The following is a 20,326-nucleotide window of genomic DNA, read 5'->3' as shown; positions in this document are numbered from 1 at the left end:
ATTAGAGAGTCATGAGATAGGAGGTAGTGTCCTAATGTGGATTAAAAACTGGTTAAAGGTTAGATAACAAAGAGAGTAGGGTTAAATGGTCAGTATTCTCAATGGAGAAGGGTAGATAGTGGGGTTCCTCAGGGGTCTGTGCTGGGACCGCTGCTTTTTAACATATTTATAAATGATCTAGAGATGGGAGTAACTAGTGAGGTAATTAAATTTGCTGACGACACAAAGTTATTCAAAAGTGGTTAAATCACAAGAGGATTGTGAAAAATTACAAGAGGACCTTACAAGACTGGGAGACTGGGCATCTAAATGGCAAATGATGTTTAATGTGAGCAAGTGCAAAGTGATGCATGTGGGAAAGAGGAACCCAAATTATAGCTACATAATGCAAGGTTCCACATTAGGAATCACCAACCAAGAAAGGGATCTCGACATCGTTGTTGATGATACCTTGAAATCCTCTGCTCAGTATGCTGCGGCGGCTAAGAAAGCAAATAGAATGTTAGGTATTATTAGGAAAGTGTCAGGTATTTGTGACCTGGATTGGCCACTGTTGGAAACAGGATGCTGGGCTTGATGGACTTTTGGACTCTCCCAGTGTGGCAATACTTATGTACTTATGGTGTCTGTGTGAGTTGTTTCTTGGCTTTATCGTTGGCCTATCTCCCTTCTTCATGTTTTCTGCATGGAATAATGTATACTACATTTGAGGAAGAGCATGTATAGTGTTCTGCCATCTCACTGGGTGATTGGCATTCAGTTTAAACCAGAGGATAGAACATCACTATAAGAAAACTCAGAACCCTTGATCCAAAATCTTCTTTAATGCAGTAATCAAACAAGGAAAAATAACTTACAGTTCAGATGTGCTGGACAAGAGTTTTTGCATTGCAAACCTGGAGTCTGTTCTCAACCAGCTCTCTCTCCATGTAAGAGAGAAGCTGGGAGGAGTTCAACAACATGCTGAGAGTAATGCTGTTTATACTTTTACACTGGTGAAATCTTGGTAGAGTCAAAGTACTTGAAGAGGTCATACAGCAAAATACAGCATCAGCAGTTTCAGTTCACAGAGGAGATGTGCTGCAGACTAACTCTTACAGACCCGACGGAGAGAGAAGAGGTGGCAATTAGCCCAGCATGCACAGAGAACAGGGCAAGCCAATAGAAAGAGTCCCATAAGACACAGGGAACTGGATATGTGCTCTGAAAGAGCCTATTAGAGGGAACTACAGGATTACAAGGATTTGTAGTCTTATTATATATTATACCATCTGCCTCCATTCAAATGGGAGGCATACACTGCCTGCCTGGTACTGGTAGACACCACTATTTAATTTACCAAACTAACAACATTAAAAGCAGACAAAGTCCATTAATAAAGCTAGATCTTGAAAGTTAAATAACTCCTTGCATGTCTCAAGTTTTCTGTTATTCAGGTGACTTATCTCTGGCAATCTTACAGGAACTGAAATGAGAGACAGACAACAAACAATATAACAAAGAGAAAAAGTCTCTGAGTCTCTGTAGTGGACAACAGTCCACGGAGTTCATGTCTCTTCATGGTGTATGTGGATCACTGGATCTATGATGGCTGAAGAAGTTTTCTGTCTTCCATGGGAGTCTGGTATTGAAGTTCCCAAATGGTGCCAAGTTGTAATTATTGATCTGCAGTTCTGCATCTCTGATGAAACTTTGATGATAGGTATCTGATCTTTCATCAGCTGGTGGATAAACTGAAGACACAATGTTAGTGAAAAGAACGGTCAACTCTGGACAGATCCCTGTGTCAGAGTTAGGGTCTTTAAGCTCAAAGGAGTTTTCCATAGCTGGGTGTCACGTTAGTGAGGAAACGTGAGCCCTTGGGCCACTGCTGAGGAGTGGCAATGGCAGGAGAATCACCCCAAAACAAGAGACAAGGCAGAACACAGACAGTCAGATACAACCAGAACTGGAACAGCTGGACTGAAGCTGCAGCTGAAGTAGAGCAAGCTGGAACAGGCAGGGCAGGGCACAGTAGAAGCGTCCAGGAAACCAAACAGAGTCTTAGGCTGGCGGCAAGCAGTAGAATAAACCAGGGAACAAGCCAAGTGTTGGGCAGGCACCAAGCAGGAGAAGTAAACCAGGAAACACGCCGAGTCTTGGGCAGGCAGCAAGCAGGAGAATTAAACCAGGAAACACGCTGAGTCTTGGGCAGGCAGCAAGCAGGAGAAGTAAACCAGGGAAAACAAGCAGGGCAGGTCCACCACAGGATACGGAGAACAGGAAGCACTGCAACAACTCTCACCAATGAGAAGCTCATCAGATGACCTCTGTTGCTAAGGCAAAGTAGAAAGTAACCCAGTGGTCAGTGGTGTTCCTAGGGGGGGGCGGTCCTCCCTGGGTGCACGCCGCCGGGGGAGGTGTCGCGCCCGCCTGCCCTCCGTTGTTCCATGCTTCTTCTCTGCCCCGGAACAGGTTACTTCCTGTTCCGGGGCAGAGAAGAAGCATGAAACAACAGAGGACAGGTGCGCGCGGCACACCCCCCCCCCCCCCCGGAGGTGTGCACCCGGCGGGGGGGTGTTCTTCGTGGAGGTGTCCTTTCGCCGGGGGGGGGGTCCTTGCTGCATTGGGGGGGCGCTGCACCCGAGGGGCGGGGCGAATCGGCGATCCACCCCGGGTGCCAGCCCCCCTAGGAACGCCACTGCCGGTGGTTCATAAAGGCAACCGACAAGGGAGTTCACCAGGTAAGGGTGCTGCTAAGTTCCAAAAGTCCCAAGACAGTCTGGAAGGCTGGAAGATCCGGACCGGACCGGACCGGACCAGCATGACTTCTGGAACATGAGAAACAACAACCAGACTGTCCGTTGCAGCCACCAGATCTAACCACCAGGTGGCAAAATGAATGAGCACATGAGACATGGCCACAATCGTAACAGCTGGGGACATATGGCCAGGTTTTAGAAGGAAATCTGTTCCCAATAACTATATGGTTTCCATTAGATGGGATGCTGGCACAGCTCTGGTGGCATTCTTCTGGGTTTTGGTTAGTTGGCATATAATATCACTGTTCTGATTGTGTTGACTTCGTATATACTCAACTCTGTTACTGACATACATGTAAAATTTCCTGGATTGGTTGTAGATGTAGCTGAGGATGACTTTACCATCAGTATAAAAATTGACTGTGTCTAGTTGAATGTCCCTTTCACTTAGTATCATTTCTGCTATCTCTATAGCCAGCATTGCTCCACACAATTCTAAGTATGGAACGGTATGATTGGATTGTGGATTGTGGAGCAGCTAGTACAGGAGCCAACAAGCGAAGGAAAAATTCTAGACCTAGTCCTTAGTGGAGCGCATGATCTGGTGTGGGAAGTAATGGTGCTGGGGCCACTTGATAACAGTGATCATAATATGATCGGAATTGATATTAGCTTTGAAGTAAGTATACATAGGAAATCAAATACATTAGCGTTTAACTTTAAAAAAGGAGACCATGATAAAATGAGAAGAACGGTGAAAAAGAAACTTAGAGGAGCAGCTGCGAGGGTCAAAAATTTACCTCAGGCATGGATGCTGTTCAAAAATACCATCCTGGAAGCCCAGGCCAAATTTATTCTGCGTATTAAAAAAAGTGGGAGGAAGACCAAACGGCAGCTGACATGGTTAAAAAGTGAAGTGAAGGAAGCTATTAGAGCAAAAAGAAAATCCTTTAGAAAATGGAAGAAGGAACCAACTGAAAATAATAAGAAACAGCATAAGGAATGTCAAGTCAAATGCAAAGCGCTGATAAGGAAGGCTAAGAGGGACTTTGAAAAAAAGATTGCGATGGAGGCAAAAACACATAGTAAAAATATTTTTAGGTATATTAAAAGCAAGAAGCCAGCAAAAGAATTGGTTGGACCGCTAGATGACCGAGGGGTAAAAGGGACAATCAGGGAAGACAAAGCCATAGTGGAGAGATTAAATGAATTCTTTGCTTCGGTCTTCACCAAGGAAGATTTGGGAGAGATACTAGTGCCAGAAATGGTATTCGAAGCTGACGAGTCGGAGAAACTGAATGAAATCTCTATTAACCTAGAGGATGTAATGGGACAGTTTGACAAATTGAAGAGTAGCAAATCTCCTGGTCCGGATGGTATTCATCCCAGAGTACTGATAGAATTGAAAAATGAACTGGCGGAACTATTGTTATTAATATGTAATTTATCTTTAAAATCGAGCGTGGTACCGGAAGATTGGAGGGTGGCCAATGTAACGCCGATTTTTTTTTTAAAGGTTCCAGAGGAGATCTGGGAAATTATAGACTGGTGAGCCTGACGTTGGTGCCGGGCAAAATGGTAGAGACTATTATAAAGAACAAAATTATAGAGCATATTCAAAAGCATGGATTAATGAGACAAAGCCAACATGGATTTAGGGAAGGCAAATCTTGCCTCACCAATCTATTACATTTCTTTGAAGGGGTGAACAAGCATGTGGATAAAGGCGAGCTGGTTGATATTGTGTATCTGGATTTTCAAAAGGCATTTGACAAAGTATCTCATGAAAGACTCCAGAGGAAATTAGAGAGTCATGAGATAGGAGGTAGTGTCCTAATGTGGATTAAAAACTGGTTAAAGGTTAGATAACAAAGAGAGTAGGGTTAAATGGTCAGTATTCTCAATGGAGAAGGGTAGATAGTGGGGTTCCTCAGGGGTCTGTGCTGGGACCGCTGCTTTTTAACATATTTATAAATGATCTAGAGATGGGAGTAACTAGTGAGGTAATTAAATTTGCTGACGACACAAAGTTATTCAAAAGTGGTTAAATCACAAGAGGATTGTGAAAAATTACAAGAGGACCTTACAAGACTGGGAGACTGGGCATCTAAATGGCAAATGATGTTTAATGTGAGCAAGTGCAAAGTGATGCATGTGGGAAAGAGGAACCCAAATTATAGCTACATAATGCAAGGTTCCACATTAGGAATCACCAACCAAGAAAGGGATCTCGACATCGTTGTTGATGATACCTTGAAATCCTCTGCTCAGTATGCTGCGGCGGCTAAGAAAGCAAATAGAATGTTAGGTATTATTAGGAAAGTGTCAGGTATTTGTGACCTGGATTGGCCACTGTTGGAAACAGGATGCTGGGCTTGATGGACTTTTGGACTCTCCCAGTGTGGCAATACTTATGTACTTATGGTGTCTGTGTGAGTTGTTTCTTGGCTTTATCGTTGGCCTATCTCCCTTCTTCATGTTTTCTGCATGGAATAATGTATACTACATTTGAGGAAGAGCATGTATAGTGTTCTGCCATCTCACTGGGTGATTGGCATTCAGTTTAAACCAGAGGATAGAACATCACTATAAGAAAACTCAGAACCCTTGATCCAAAATCTTCTTTAATGCAGTAATCAAACAAGGAAAAATAACTTACAGTTCAGATGTGCTGGACAAGAGTTTTTGCATTGCAAACCTGGAGTCTGTTCTCAACCAGCTCTCTCTCCATGTAAGAGAGAAGCTGGGAGGAGTTCAACAACATGCTGAGAGTAATGCTGTTTATACTTTTACACTGGTGAAATCTTGGTAGAGTCAAAGTACTTGAAGAGGTCATACAGCAAAATACAGCATCAGCAGTTTCAGTTCACAGAGGAGATGTGCTGCAGACTAACTCTTACAGACCCGACGGAGAGAGAAGAGGTGGCAATTAGCCCAGCATGCACAGAGAACAGGGCAAGCCAATAGAAAGAGTCCCATAAGACACAGGGAACTGGATATGTGCTCTGAAAGAGCCTATTAGAGGGAACTACAGGATTACAAGGATTTGTAGTCTTATTATATATTATACCATCTGCCTCCATTCAAATGGGAGGCATACACTGCCTGCCTGGTACTGGTAGACACCACTATTTAATTTACCAAACTAACAACATTAAAAGCAGACAAAGTCCATTAATAAAGCTAGATCTTGAAAGTTAAATAACTCCTTGCATGTCTCAAGTTTTCTGTTATTCAGGTGACTTATCTCTGGCAATCTTACAGGAACTGAAATGAGAGACAGACAACAAACAATATAACAAAGAGAAAAAGTCTCTGAGTCTCTGTAGTGGACAACAGTCCACGGAGTTCATGTCTCTTCATGGTGTATGTGGATCACTGGATCTATGATGGCTGAAGAAGTTTTCTGTCTTCCATGGGAGTCTGGTATTGAAGTTCCCAAATGGTGCCAAGTTGTAATTATTGATCTGCAGTTCTGCATCTCTGATGAAACTTTGATGATAGGTATCTGATCTTTCATCAGCTGGTGGATAAACTGAAGACACAATGTTAGTGAAAAGAACGGTCAACTCTGGACAGATCCCTGTGTCAGAGTTAGGGTCTTTAAGCTCAAAGGAGTTTTCCATAGCTGGGTGTCACGTTAGTGAGGAAACGTGAGCCCTTGGGCCACTGCTGAGGAGTGGCAATGGCAGGAGAATCACCCCAAAACAAGAGACAAGGCAGAACACAGACAGTCAGATACAACCAGAACTGGAACAGCTGGACTGAAGCTGCAGCTGAAGTAGAGCAAGCTGGAACAGGCAGGGCAGGGCACAGTAGAAGCGTCCAGGAAACCAAACAGAGTCTTAGGCTGGCGGCAAGCAGTAGAATAAACCAGGGAACAAGCCAAGTGTTGGGCAGGCACCAAGCAGGAGAAGTAAACCAGGAAACACGCCGAGTCTTGGGCAGGCAGCAAGCAGGAGAATTAAACCAGGAAACACGCTGAGTCTTGGGCAGGCAGCAAGCAGGAGAAGTAAACCAGGGAAAACAAGCAGGGCAGGTCCACCACAGGATACGGAGAACAGGAAGCACTGCAACAACTCTCACCAATGAGAAGCTCATCAGATGACCTCTGTTGCTAAGGCAAAGTAGAAAGTAACCCAGTGGTCAGTGGTGTTCCTAGGGGGGGGCGGTCCTCCCTGGGTGCACGCCGCCGGGGGAGGTGTCGCGCCCGCCTGCCCTCCGTTGTTCCATGCTTCTTCTCTGCCCCGGAACAGGTTACTTCCTGTTCCGGGGCAGAGAAGAAGCATGAAACAACAGAGGACAGGTGCGCGCGGCACACCCCCCCCCCCCCCCGGAGGTGTGCACCCGGCGGGGGGGTGTTCTTCGTGGAGGTGTCCTTTCGCCGGGGGGGGGTCCTTGCTGCATTGGGGGGGCGCTGCACCCGAGGGGCGGGGCGAATCGGCGATCCACCCCGGGTGCCAGCCCCCCTAGGAACGCCACTGCCGGTGGTTCATAAAGGCAACCGACAAGGGAGTTCACCAGGTAAGGGTGCTGCTAAGTTCCAAAAGTCCCAAGACAGTCTGGAAGGCTGGAAGATCCGGACCGGACCGGACCGGACCAGCATGACTTCTGGAACATGAGAAACAACAACCAGACTGTCCGTTGCAGCCACCAGATCTAACCACCAGGTGGCAAAATGAATGAGCACATGAGACATGGCCACAATCGTAACAGCTGGGGACATATGGCCAGGTTTTAGAAGGAAATCTGTTCCCAATAACTATATGGTTTCCATTAGATGGGATGCTGGCACAGCTCTGGTGGCATTCTTCTGGGTTTTGGTTAGTTGGCATATAATATCACTGTTCTGATTGTGTTGACTTCGTATATACTCAACTCTGTTACTGACATACATGTAAAATTTCCTGGATTGGTTGTAGATGTAGCTGAGGATGACTTTACCATCAGTATAAAAATTGACTGTGTCTAGTTGAATGTCCCTTTCACTTAGTATCATTTCTGCTATCTCTATAGCCAGCATTGCTCCACACAATTCTAAGTATGGAACGGTATGATTGGATTGTGGTGCTAACTTCGCTTTGCCAAAGATGAATCCCACATGAGATAGCCCATCTGCATCTGTAGCTTTCAAGCTGGCCACTGCAACCATGGCTTTTTTAGAAGCATACCAGAAGATGCAGATCTCTTTGTGACAGGCAGTACCGAGTGCTGCAGGGATGTTAGTGCATAAGATGTGCAGTTATTCAAGAGTCTTTAGAGAATCTTTCCATTTCTCCCATTCTTGTCACATATCTGGTGGCAGTGGGACATCCCACTCATCAGTACTTTAGGAAAACTCTCTCAGTAGAGATCTTCCTTGAATGGTGACTGGAATCACAAACTCCAGGATGTCAGAAACAGAACGAAGCCTTCGGAGGAAGAAGAGGACCTCCTCGGCTGGTGGGGAATGGGGTCCCCTGCCAGCAAAGGTAGCCCACGGTGACGGTGGGGGAGGGTTGGCGGCGGGAAGGGGGGGTCGAGAGGGTCGTCAGCAGGGGTTGTCAAAGTTGGCGGTGGCAGGGGGGTCGGCAATAGCGGGGAGGGTCGGTAATGGTGGGGGGGTCGGCGATGCCAAGGGGGGGGCTAAAATGTGCCCCCTCACCTCAGGCTCTGGCCCCCCTTCCGCCGAAGTCTGGCTATGCCCCTGTTTTATCCCCGAGCCTACCTTTGTTTATTAAAAGACGGCAGCAGCAGCAATTCCCATTGGCTGCCCCTGCTGCCTGCACCAGCCTCTTCTCTCTAGTGCAGCCCACCTTCGACATAACTTCCTGTTTCCTCAGAGATGTGCTGCAATAGAGAGGAGGCTGGGGGGTGGGAAGTACCATCTCAGCCCTGCTTTGGGCCGCCCCTGTACTTAAACATGTGACTACAACAGTTACATGTGGGCATGCCTCAAGATTGGCGCATAAATGCCAACTTACGCTAGTATTCTATAACGAAATCTGAGCGCCCAGAGGTTGTTTTAGAATTCAGTTTAGCGTGCTGCATGTCAGGGCCTCACTCTTGGCCACCTGTATATAATTGCCCCCTAAGTAGTTTGCAATAAATACACATGGAGGGGCATAATCGAACACAAATGCCTATCTCCATGGGCGTTTATCTCCGAGAACGGGTCCGTGAAGGGGCGGGCCAAACCGTATTTTCAAAAAAATGGATGTTTTTGAGCTGGGCGTTTGTTTTTTTTTAGCGATAATGGAAACTAAAAAGGCCCAGCTCAAAAACGTCCTAATGCGAGCCATTTGGTCGTGGGAGGGGCCAGGATTGGTAGTACACTGGCCCCCCTGATATGCCAGGACACCAACTGGGCACCCTAGGTCAGTGCGGTGGACTTCAGAAAAAGCTCCCACATGCATAGCTCCCTTACCACGGGTGCTGAGCTCCCAACCCCCCTCCCCCAAAACCCACTACCTGCAAATGTACAACACTACCATAGCTCTTAGGGGTGAAGGGGGCACCTACATGTGGGTACAGTGGATTTTGGAGGCCTCCCATTTACCAGCACAAGTGTTGCAGGTGGGGGGGGGATGGGCCTGGGTCCACCTGGCTGAAGTGCACTGCGGTACCCACTAAAAGTGCTCCAGGGACCTGCATACACGCAGGCCTCTAGGACTTGTTGCTGCTGTATAACATTGGCACACCAGTTGACACCTGAAGACTAATCTCTCCGAAAACGTCCTTTATTGGAATAAGCACGTTTACTCACAGTTAACTGCAGAGGTTGTGCCCCACTGGCAACGAGTCTCCCTGGTACTGAGATGAGCAGTAGGTCAGAGCTGGCAGAATGCTGTACAATGCCCTCTTTCAGCCACATTCAAGGTAAGAACTAAGTTGTCTAACGTGGCTAACAAAGGAAAGGGAACTAAAACTGGCTTACAAAAATGGCCACTACCGCATGGACTGCAACAGGAAACACAACAGGGCACACTCTGACCCAACAGGCAGGAGGAAAAGCACCATGGGAGAAGAGCCTACCAACTACCAACATCGTGAGACTGTAACACAAGCTAATGAAATCACAGAGCCAATACCCTACACCCACCACAATGCAATGCTGATGTGACCCTGTACTGCACCCAAGAGCCTCATCTGACCCAGGGAAAGGCTGTGACAGGATCAAACACATTCTGCTGTCATGGAGGTGGGTACGGCATTTGAGGCTGGCATACAGGCTGGGAAAAAAGTTTTTAAAGTGGGTTTTGTTTTGGTGGGAGGGGGTTAGTGACCACTGGGGGAGTCCGGGGATGTCATCCCCGATTCCCTCCAGTGGTCATCTGGGCAGTTGGGGCACTTTCTTGGGACTTGTTCGTGAAAAAAAAGGGTCCAAAAAAAGTGACCCAAAATCGCGGTAAAAACGCCCTTTTTTTTCGATTATCAGCTACAGACGCCCATCTCTCCTCGGCTGATAACCACGCCCCAGTCCCACCTCCGACACACCCCCATCAACTTTATTCGTTTCCGCGACGGAGTGCAATTGGAAACGCCCAAAATAGGCTTCCGATTATACCGATTTGGGCGCCTTTGCGAGAAAAACGCCCATCTCCCGATTTCTCTTTCAATTATAAGCTGGATAATATAATGAGCATCATTAAAAAAAATCAAACATTAAACAATAAAATATTAAAACATGAATCATAAAACAGATTGGAACAGATGTGCTTTCAGATTCTTGAAAAATGATACAAAATGTTCACGTCATGCAACTCAAGGTGTCAGTTATTCATAGCATACTGTATATATATATTACATCTTCGGTTCTTTTGAGGTAGCATTAGTATTTTTAGCTAACTAACAGATCTGTGAATTAATGTCCTCTGTCTGCCATCAGTTAATACAATGGAAATATATAAGAGATTTGCATACATAAAGGCATGCATATGGAATGTGGAGCAGCTACAGGTCTCTTCTGGATTCAGTTGCTAAGAAACCGGCCTGCCTTGAGAGAGGAGCCAGAGAACAACTCATCACCCTCATCTTCAGTATAGCAGACGTGAAAAGAAATGGACAAGGAGCCTCACCACACATAGAAAAACCATTTAAAAAATATCTACAACATGATGTTGCATGATGATCCACAAGCTGTTCCTGTGAGAGCTCTGGATGTAGGAAGAAAAGAAAACCAGAGCAGAAATAAATACACCAAACAAACAAGATTCAAGATTATTGAGCACTTGCTATCCCGCCTATTGGCAATGCCAACTGAGTGGCTTACAGACCAAAAAAGAGGAAAGAGGAAAAGAGAGAAGGACTGAACACCAAGCAGAGGGAAGGAGGGAGACCTACAATAATCATGATAGTAAAGAGGGGGAAGGGGGAGTGCTCTCAAAACATACCCACAGGGTATTAGGGATGTTGGAAAGCCTCTAGATAGAGGTGAGTCTTTAGTTCAGTCTTTAACCGTTCCAGGGAAGTTTGAGACCTCAGGTGCTGTGGAAGCCGATTGCAGAGCTTTGGGCCTTGAACAGAAAAAAACGGCATTTCGGATTCTAGCATGTACAAAGAAGGCAAGAACAAAACTCAGAAAGGAATCTAGGTGTCGTTGATGATACGTTGAAACTTTGTGCTCAGTGAGCTGCAGCAGCTAAGAAAGCAAATAGAATGCTAGGTATTATTAGGAAAGGAATGTAAAACAAAAATGAGGATGTTATAATGCCTTTGTATCGGTCCATGTGCGACCGCACCTCGAATATTGTGTTCAATTCTGGTCACCGCATCTGAAAAAAGATATAGTGGAATTAGAAAAAGTGCAGAGAAGGGCAACGAAAATGATAAAAGGGATGGGACAACTTCCCTATGAGGAAAGGCTAAAGCAGCTAGGGCTCTTCAGCTTGGAGAAAAGGTGGCTGAGGGGAGATATGATAGAAGTCTATAAAGTAATGAGTGGAGTGGAAAGGGTAGACGTGAAGCATCTGCTTACTCTTTCCAAAAATACTAGGACTAGGGAGCGCATTCAATGAAGCTACAAAGTAGTAAATTTAAAACGAATCAGAGAAACTTTTTCTTCACTCAACATGTAATTAAACTCTGGAATTTGTTGCCAGAGAATGTAAGAAAAGTGGTTAGCTTAGCGGGGTTTAAAAAAGGTTTGGACGGCTTCCTAAAGGAAAAGTCCATATACCATTATTAAAATGGACTTGGGGAAAATCCACTGCTTATTTCTGGGATAAGCAGCATAAAATATTTTGTACTTTTTTGGGATCTTGCCAGGTATTTGTAACCTGGATTGGCCACTGTTGGAAACAGGATGCTGGGCTTGATGGACCTTTGGTCTGTCCCAATATGGCAATACTTATGTAGTTATGTACTTATGTAGAAGGAAATCTGAACTTCTTCAGAGAGGGATTTAGGGGTCCTTTTACCTAGCCACGCTAAAAAGTAGCTGGCAGTGTTGTCAGTACATGGGTTTTCTGTGTGCTGAGGCCTCTTTTAGCAAGGCGGTAAAATGACTGCCTTTCCATTTTTTTTGTAATGGCCACGCACTAATTTCCTCATTAGCGGTGGCCATTACTGCAGATGCCCTTACCACCACCTATATAGGTGGCAATAAGGGCTCCCACATTACTCCTGCGCTAATCAGGTAGTTCCTGCACTGGAAAATAAAAAATATTTTCCAGTGTGGGGTTAGCAAGCGCTAAGCAGAAAACTACTGTGGGACACCTCAGCACATCCCGTGGTAATGCTCTTTTAGTGAGCGGTAGGCCCGCGTTAGGCCTGGTCCTTTAGAGAGGTGCCTGATAGGGATGTGCATTTGTTTGAAAAGAGAGCAAAAGGAAAAATCCGCTGAAACGTTATTTTTTTCTGCAGCTTCAATAGAATGCATTATTTTATGGACAGACACATTGTTGAAGAATAGCGTACACAATAAAAAGTAAAAAGAAGAAAACAAAATAATTTTGTAAATGACACAGGTAAACCAAAACAAAAATGTTTGGCCTGTACAACCCCAGTGGCTGAAGCTTAAAAACACTAGTGCTTTAGAACAGCCCCTCAGAACATCCAAGCTGGCATCATTTGAACTTGACAAATTGACATCTACCAATGAATAGCCAAGCTGGATTGACTTGATGAACAACTATCCTTTCAAATTAATATCCACTTATGGACATTCAAGGTGGTGTCATATAGATGGTTGATGTAATGAATGTCCATCCTTTCAAATTTGCATTCACTTATAGACAGTCAAACTGGCATCATTTGGATGTTTACACTATGGATGTCCATCATTTCAAACTGGCAGCCACCTATTGGTGGCCATTGAGCAAACTTCATTGTTCTTGGTGCATTGCACTTTCGTTATAGTTTTTCCAGAGTGGTTTTTACAGCAGAACACCTATAAAAATTCTAAAAAAACACTTATTTTATAAAAACAACATAGACACCTATATGCCTTTATAAAATAGGCACCCAGAACAATCCTCAGAAGTGCAATAGATTCTTTCATCCATGCGGCCCAGTACAGTTCTCTATAACCCAATGCCTTCAGCATTCATGAAAAGGTTCGGAGCTACCTTACTTCCTTTTCTCCATTTGCTAGTGTTTACTTCACTATCTTCTGGCATTGTCTCAAAGGCTTGGAAACATGCCTATATTGCTCCCAAGCAGAAAGATAGGGCATTAGATCCGTCTCTTCTTACCAATTACCGTCCCATCTTGCAACTCCCTTTCATATCCAAAATAATTGAACACGTAGCTCGCCTCCACTTTGAACATCACCTAGAACAACACTCTATTCTGCACCCCCCCAACAAACCAGGTTTTGAAAATGTCAATGCTCTGAGACAGCTCTCCTAGGACTTACTATGGGCGTATTAGAACATTTCGATAGGAATTAATCTGTAATTCTGATCTCTCTTGACCTCACCATGGCATTCTACATGATAAATCACACTCTCTTTCCCCAACGCTTATCCACGATCAGCATCAAGGGCACAGCCCTCTCCTGGATACAGTCTTTTCTAATCAAGTGTCCTGGTATAATTCTTCTTCTTTTCTTTAAACTTCTCCCTGAGGGGTTCTCCAAGGTTCTGTACTTGCACCTCTGTTGTTTAACCTCTTCCTCTCCCCACTACTGTTCCTAGCTGATGGGCTGATGATCAAAACCCAACACTATTCAGGATAGCGCTCTCAAAATACCATCTCTCAACTGCCGTACTAGCATGGAACAGCAGCGCGGACATGATCAGAGTTAATATATGCAGATATAAGCAGCGCTGTAGTAGTGCTAACCCCCTCTAAACAGCATGATAAAATATGCTAAGCAGCCGGGACACATGCATACTAATTTGATGCGCTAAAAGAAGCCAGGAACTACTCGCATGTGCATAGGTAGGGTACGCCATCATGTGCATCCTTGCGTAGGACAGCTCGTTGGTGTGTCGTAAAGTGCACCCTGCCATAAAGCACAAGATAGCAGACAAGCACTGTTGAGACACCTCCATCACACATCTCTAAAAAAGCACTCGAAACTGCAGAAAAACTCTTCAGAGCACACAGGTACAACTGGCAGAAGAAGTGGACAATAAACTGTCTTCCAGGCTTCTTCTGGCAGTACTTCCGGCTCACATGGGATGGAGAGAAATGGGAGGTAATTTACATATATATATAACTTTTCAGCTCAGATGGGACATAACACCAGCTATAACCTGGCATTATTTTGCGGCATTCTTTTCTGCCTAACGCCGTTCAACACTTCTGTTCATTGCAGCGCTATTTTTTGATCATCTAGGGGAAATAGGAAATGGCCTCATTTGCATGACATTGACTACATTTACATGCTATCTGCACAATTGCCTGGCATGCTCACTGTTTACGGTGGTAACCCTACTGATCATCCCGTGTTTGTGAGTGCATGCGTTAGAATGGCGCTAATGGCCTTTAGCCATTCATCTGCCCATGAGTCCCTTGGTTTGACTGTATTTGCTTATGCAGATGATATCCAAATCCTAGCTCAGATAGATCCTGCTACCCCTCTCTCCATTCAATCTATTAATACCGAACTAGACCAGATTGACTCATGGCTTCATACCCACAAACTTATTCTCAGCTATGGAAAAAGCACGTGTGTTGTTCTCTCTCGTTTAAACTCACACTCACTAGTCAGCCCTGTTATCATTGCAAATAATCTCCTCACACTATTTCCATCTGTTAGCACTGTAGGGGTTATCCTAGATGAAGCACTCACCATTCGTCCCCACATTTGTAAGGTTGTGCGTACCTGCTTTTTCAAATTTAAAATGCTTTATTCTGTTCGCCGCTTGTTCCATACTTCAGCACTTTGTGTTCTTCTACATTCCTTAGTATTATCTGGTCTCGATAATTGCAATGCTTTACTACAGAGACTCTGCAAAAATGATATTAAACGTCTATAACTGGTCCAAAATGCGGTCTTTCGTCTCCTTATGGGAGCAAAGCTGTACGACCACGTCACACACCTTCTCTGAGATAAACATTGGTTGCCTGTATCTCTCAGAATATGATATAAAACCCTTCTCTTAGTTCACAAGATTCTACACTCTGCAGCCATCGTACCTGTCCTGCTTCCTGACACTCCCATGACTTCCTCGCTCCTCTCAAGAGCAACTTCTATATGTCCCTTCTCCCCTTTTACCTTCATCTTTCTACAGTGCGCTCCCGTGTTTTCAGTGTAATGGGCCCTCTGCTATGGAATGCTATACCTTTGCCACTATGACTGGAAACTACATTGTCCACTTTTAAATCCCAGCTTAAGGCCCATTTGTTCTCCTTAGCTTTTGACTCCTGCCCTGCTCCACCAGCAGCGGGCTCAGCCATGCCAACACAGCAGCGACCCTCTTGGCTCTTACTAGTACCTTATACTTTAGGCCCTACTCTCTCTTTCCTACCTTTGTTGTACTTCTTTCCCCTTTTCACTAATATTTGTTGATTGTATTGTAAACTACCTTGATGGTATTTCCCTTAGGTGGTATATCAAATTTATGAATAAACTTGGAAACTTGGACTGCACAAAGCTCTCACACAAATGTACACCTGCTCTGAGACATACATGTAAATATGTGTAAGTTTGTTTTATAGAGTTACATGCATATATCACAATGCCACCCCTGCTCCACCCAAAAGTATGCCCCTGGGAATGCCTATGCCTGCATTGAATAAAAGTAGGCACTATCATTGCACCTAATTGTACATGTGTATATTTCAGTGCAATTTCACTACCACCACTTTCTGCATGTAAAACACGTTTTACATGCTGAAAGTGCTTTATAAAATCCCCCCTAGAGTATATTGTCCATGTGTACATGTCTCTTCCAGTGATCTATTTTAACTTTTGTAGCCCACTTTGATATTGTGAAAGGTGGTATATTAAGTTTTAATAAAGTGAACTAAACTACTTGGCGCCGAGTTCTCTGGTAGTATTGCTTAATGTTGCCAGTTCATCCTAACCTTGGCACTGCTTCTCCTTCTCGGTATTGACACATCTCTCTCTCGCTCTCTCTCTCTCTCTCTCTCTCTCTCCTACCCCTATGTTCCAACTCAAAACCATTTCATAGCAAAACATTTTTCAAATTGCCACTTAAGGACAGGACTGCTGCGGACCCAAGAAATAACATGACTGCTTAATACTGCCAGGACAGAAGAATGGAAAAAGGAAGCAACATTACTTACATCTCATTTTCAAAATTTCTTTTAACCTGCATATTCTAATTTTTGCTGTTCATTTGCTTTCATTTGTTTTGAGGTTTTTTTTGGGGGGGGAGGGGGTCAATGAAAACCCGTAAACTGCAAAACCTGGTTTCTGAGCAGCTCAACTTTAAACTCAGCATTCAGATTTACACTTTTCAATTCAAAGGTCTGAAGCTGGCCTTAAATTATTATTTTTTATTGTGAATGTTGTAAGCAACATTGCTAAGAACTTCATTTTTAGAAAAAAAATTCATTATTTTAATCTCCCTTTTTCAAAAGGTAACTGGAATTTTTAAATGACAAAAAGTATGTTCCATCGACTACAAATTCTGGTCCATCGGAAGTTCAGAATCCTTGCTTTTGCCTCATTTCTCCTAACATTCCTGATTCATATGTTGCTTGGCCTGGTCCCTACTGTCCATCGCACCTCAGATGACTCCTGTCCTTGCCCCCCGATGGCAGAACTCTTCCCTCTAGGGAAGAACCATCACAGACTGCAGGCTCAGCACAGGAAACAGACTCTTCGGGTCCTCCAGGACTTCAGTGGCAGCAACGGCTCAGCACAGAAAACCTCCCAGTCCCTGGAGCAGATTGTGGATACCAGGGAAACCAGTTGGCAAGTTCCGGGGAATTCTGAGGCTGGAAGGGAAAGAGGGACACTGAAAACCGTCAACTATACAGGCTCAAAGCTGACAGCTCTGTTCAAGCACCCTCTCTATTTGATCCCCACACCACCACTGGCCGATGGTGATAGGCTGTTTACCGTCAACTCCAAAGAGCGTTTCACCTTGAAATCCAGCGGGAGTGAGGAGTGGTGAGCACTGTACTCCATATTTTCTTGATCAACTTTCTTTGAGGCAAATTTGGATTTAGCTCAAGCTTTTTCAGTAGTAGCCCTTATCTGATACCTTCACCCCTAGATTAGTACCCCGAAACAATCACTAGGATGTCAAAATCACTATTCTGAACCCAGGCACTGACAGGACAGGAGTGTCCTGGGATCACTCCTGCCCCCTCCCCCACTGGCCACTAGGAGAATTGCCAGTATGAGCTGAGGAGGGTGGGAGTCTTGGTAATGATATTGGGGGCTAAGGGGGTTGGATGTGATGGTTCGGGGGTGAATGTGTGCCATGGGGGGGAAGTGATATATACTTGCCCTGTTAAATAGACCAATAGTCATAAAAACTTTAAATGCATTTTTATATTGATCTGACCTTGTGTGAATAACATTCAAAAACAGTTCATAAACCGTATCTTATCTATTCAAAGCCTCTTCACAATTTGCATTGCTCTGCCAGTGTCATGTTGTGGGGTACAGAACATTATATGAACACCCGAGAACACGATCTCAGACACACCAAATATAAATATCAATTTATCTTTGATGCCATCGTTAGGTGGTGAGCTTGAGTTGTTATTTAAAGATTTGTCCTTTGTACCAACCCATATGTATGATTCCTTTCAGATGACAGTTGATCTTGAATGTTTTATTAGGAATTTATGTATTCAGCTTTTTTTGCTGAACATCTACAGATGAACATATCTTATTCTGTTGTGAAACCTAAATCTAAGGGTTGTCACCCTGGACCTTTGGATCCAGCTTTATTGACCTGTAAAAATATGGTCATATGAGATTTGAAAGCCTTTGAAAAGAGAGACAACATATAGCTTTCAAGTTGAATACATATGAGATGGAGGGTAAGGGCAATGGGATCTGATATTATAAATAAACCGTAACCGCCTTTCTGTGGTACAATCAAAGTGGTTTACAATTATTATATACAGGTACTTTCTCTGTCGCTAGTTGGCTCACAATCTAAATATTGTACCTAGGGCAATGGAGGATTAAGTGACTAGCCGAAAGTCACAAGGAGCTGCAATGGGAATTGACCCAGTTCCCCAGGTTCACAGCCCACTACACTAACCACTAAATTCATTGAAGAATGATACTTCCATAGTTATAAAAAAAACTGAGGGAGGCACTATGGTAGGAATTAATCCTGCTGATTATATCTCAGAAGCAAACACACTAACCAGCTTATTTTCAAAAGAGAAAGACGCCCATATTTCGACCCAAATCGGTATAATCGAAAGCCGATTGTGGTCGTCTTCAACTGCAATCTGTCGCGGAAACGGGCAAAGTTGACGGGGGGTGTCAGAGCCGTGGTGAAAACAGGACTGGAGCATGGTTATTGGCCAAGGAGAGATGGGCGTCCTCGGCCGATAATCGAAAAAAAAAAAAGGCGTTTTAGCACGAATTTGTGTCACTTTTGTTGTACCCTGTTTTTTCACAAACAAGTCCCAAAAAGGTGCCCTAAATGACCAGATGACCACTGGAGGGAATCGGGGATGACCACCCCTGACTCCCCCAGTGGTCACTAACCCCCTCCCACCAAAAAAACCCCACTTTACAAAGTTTTTTTTCCCCAGCCTCAAATGCCGTACCCACCTCCATGACAGCAGAATGTGTTCTATCCTGTAACACCTGCTTACTGGGTCAGAGTGTGCCCTGTTGTGTTTCCGGTAGTCCATGCAGTAGTGACCATTTTTGTAAGCCAGTTTTAGCTCCCTTTCATGTGTTACCCACATTACTGAAAGTGGGCATTGTACACCATTCTGCCAGCTCTGACCTACTGCTAATCACAGTACCAGGGAGACTCTTTGCCAGTGGGGCACAACCTCTGATCTGCAGTTAACTGTGAGTAAACGTGCTTATTCAAATAAAGGACATTTTCCGAGAGAGTAGTCTTCAGGTGTGGACTGGTGTGCCAAGGTTATACAGCAGCAACAAGTCCTGTCCCTGGAGCACTTTTAGTGGGTACTGCAGTGCACTTCAGGCAGGCAGACCCAGGGCCATCCCTCCCTCCCTCCCTCCCTGTAACACTTGTGGTGGTAAATGGGAGGCCTCTAAAACCCACATGTGCTTGCCCCCTTCACCCCTAAGAGCTATGGTACTGTTGTACAGTTGTCCCTCCCACGATCAAATGGCTTGGATTAGGACGTTTCTGAGCTGGGCGTTTTTAGTTTCCATTATCGCAAAAAAAAAAAAAAAACCGCACATCTCAGAAAGGACCAAATCCATGGCATTTGGTCCGTACAAAACCCGTATTTTCGAAACAAAGGATGGACGCCCATCTTTTTCGAAAATACGGTTCAAACCGCCCCTTCACGTACCCGTTCACGGACATAGACGCCCATGGAGATGGGCGTTAAATTATACCCCTCTACATATACTAAATCTTTGCAAAATTTGATCAAGAAAGTTACTCTTAAATTTTAATCTCAATAAAACTCTTCATAATGTGGCCAATAGTGTAAATATAATAGCATGACATTTGTACTTTTTCAAAAAAGCATTCTATCACCTATGTTTACTAAGGTGCGCTATAGGCACAATAGCATTTTTAATGCAAGTAAATGGTTTATGCAATGCATAGAAATGCAATGCATAGAAATGTATAGGCACGTTAGCGTTTAGCACGCCTTAACTTTAAAGGTGCATTAAAAACACTAACGCACCTTAGTAAACATACCCCATTTATGTATTTAAAACTGTGAAGTGCTGTGTATAGCCATGTGCCCCTAAAACAGGGGTTTTCAACACAGTCCTCGGGACACTCCCAGCCAGTCAGGTTTTCAGGATACCCACAATGAATATTCATGAGATAGATTTGCATACAATAGAGGCAGGGCATGCAAGTTTCTCATGCATATTCACTGTGGTTATCCTGAAAACCTGACTGGCTAGGGGTGTCCCAAGGACTGGGATGAGAACCCATGGATTAAATTAAAGGAGAATGATGACACATTTGGCACAGTGATTCACAGTTGCATTGTGGCATCCATGTCTTCAACTGCATACCCCCAAATTCTACATATGGCGCCTT

At 44.4% G+C, this 20,326-nt stretch overlaps 1 protein-coding gene across 1 annotated transcript in view; it reads left to right on the top strand.

Annotated features, from left to right (window-relative positions):
• The first annotated feature begins 16,747 nt into the window (after positions 1-16,747).
• The window catches only part of LOC115460279 (extracellular serine/threonine protein kinase FAM20C-like), a 100,173-nt gene continuing 96,594 nt past the window's right edge, over positions 16,748-20,326 (top strand). Inside the window, exon 1 of the mRNA XM_030190074.1 lies at positions 16,748-17,253. Within this exon, the coding sequence (XP_030045934.1) occupies positions 16,748-17,253 (506 nt within the window). The remainder of the gene's footprint in view (positions 17,254-20,326) is intronic.

The sequence above is a fragment of the Microcaecilia unicolor genome, chromosome 1, assembly GCF_901765095.1.
Source record: "Microcaecilia unicolor chromosome 1, aMicUni1.1, whole genome shotgun sequence".
In the NCBI taxonomy this organism is placed as follows: domain Eukaryota; kingdom Metazoa; phylum Chordata; class Amphibia; order Gymnophiona; family Siphonopidae; genus Microcaecilia; species Microcaecilia unicolor.
Note: the sequence above shows the minus strand (reverse complement) of the source record. Positions and strands in the feature narration are given on the sequence as shown.